At 46.9% G+C, this 1649-nt stretch overlaps 1 protein-coding gene across 4 annotated transcripts in view; it reads left to right on the forward strand.

Moving 5' to 3' along the window:
• The first annotated feature begins 1085 nt into the window (after window positions 1–1085).
• LOC126502149 (left-right determination factor 1) overlaps window positions 1086–1649 on the forward strand; it is a 9516-nt gene continuing 8952 nt past the window's right edge. For 3 of the 4 annotated variants that reach the window (XM_050142977.1, XM_050142979.1, XM_050142978.1), the window contains exon 1: window positions 1086–1341. Coding sequence is in view for 1 of the 4 variants with exons in the window: in XM_050142983.1 (XP_049998940.1) it covers window positions 1302–1341 (40 nt within the window). In the remaining 3 variants the exon portion in view is untranslated. The remainder of the gene's footprint in view (window positions 1342–1649) is intronic. The other variant, XM_050142983.1, reaches the window with a different exon arrangement.

Genomic DNA, 1649 nt, shown 5'->3' on the forward strand with positions numbered 1-1649 from the left:
ATGACAGGTTCAAAGTCATCCTTGGCAACACAGTGAGTTTGAACCCAGCCTGTAAAACATGACAAGGGGAGGGGAGGGGAGAGAGTGTGTCCCAGAGGCAGCCCCAGAGGCAAGGCCAGAGACAGACAGACAGAGAGACAGAGAGAGAGAATTTTGCTGATCTATATTACATTTGCACCTAACAAAAGGAGATGAATTCAGAAATGTGAGTCACCTAAGCGTTGTTACAAGGACTACTAAGGACCCAGACGTTGATTTGATAGGTTCCACATGGACATACATATAATTAAAATAAAATAAATCTTTAAAAAAGGAAGTGCACACTGTAGTGTGTTGTTACGGTAGTACTTCCTGTCTGACCATGTTTGCTAGCGTCAGAAAGTAGAGACTGTCTAGCATGCAGGAGGCCCTAGACTCCATTCTCAGCACTGAAACAAACAAATAACCAAGTAAGTCATGAATGTGTCTCAATCTCCACCCTGCTCACAGCCGTGATAAGGTCTGATTGCCTAGAGGCTAGGATCGTGCCAGGGTAAACAAGTAAGTGGAGCTCTGGACTCATCAACCTAAGCCAGGCTGACGCCTGGGAAGGGGATTCTGGGTATCAGAGACTGTGCTCTGGACTGCTTAAAATAGAGAATTGAAGACATGTCGACATGGAAGGTGGACATTTCATACGGCCCCACCCCCAGACAAAGAACTGTGTGTAACTAATCTCTGCAGGAGAGGAAGAATTAACCTGTCCCACGATGGGCTCCGAGGGGTCAGTCCTGAAAGCGCACACACACACACACACACACACACACACACACACACAAATAGGGCCAGCAGGCTGTATTTACTTATATTAGTGAGTGTGTGTGTGTGCGTGCATGTGTGTAACAAAAAAATAAAATAAAAAAGAGGCTATTAACCTGAAAGCCGTGGGAAGGGTGTGGGAGGGGTTTGAGGTGGAAGGGAGGGAGGGAAGGGGGGGGAACAAACGGCTAATGTTGATGATGCGGACGAAAATGAACCCTAATCTTGGCTGGTGGGAATGCAAACCTGTCAATAACTGTGAAACTCAGTACATAGGTGTCTTTAAACAAATTACGAAAATTTCCACGTGACTCAGTTAACGCCTTCCTGGGTATTTGCTCCAAGGACGCGAGGTTGGTGCGTGACAGAGATCCTTGCACATCAGTGATTATTCAGCTCCGTTCACAACAGCGAGTCAGGGAACCAACCTTGATGTCTCAAATGGAGGACCAGAAAAGGGAAACGGGGTGTGAAGGTTCAACAGTTCTCTCCAGGGGTGAAGAATGGAGTCAGGGCATTTTCAGGAAAATGGCGCAACTGGAGGTAAGCACACTAAGGGAGTTAAGTGGTCTCAGAAACACAGATGCTGCACCTTAGCTAGCATTTTGGCTCCTAGATTGTGTGTATACATCTATCGTGAAAGTCAAACTGCCTGGGGTTATAAGGAGGACCAATGAGAAGAGAGAAGGGAGAGAAAGGAGAGGGTACAGAGGGCACAAGGAAGAATGTGCTCAATGTGCAGTATATACATTACAAAAGCTTTTCTTTCTTTCCTTCTTTCTTTCTCTTTCCCTCCCTTCCTTCCTCTCTCCTTCCTCCCTCCCTCCCTCCCTCCCTCCCTCCCTCCCTCC

Source organism: Alexandromys fortis, unplaced genomic scaffold, assembly GCF_014885135.2.
Source record: "Alexandromys fortis isolate MF-2015 unplaced genomic scaffold, M_Fortis_MF-2015_v1.1 scaffold_51, whole genome shotgun sequence".
Lineage (NCBI taxonomy): Eukaryota > Metazoa > Chordata > Mammalia > Rodentia > Cricetidae > Alexandromys > Alexandromys fortis.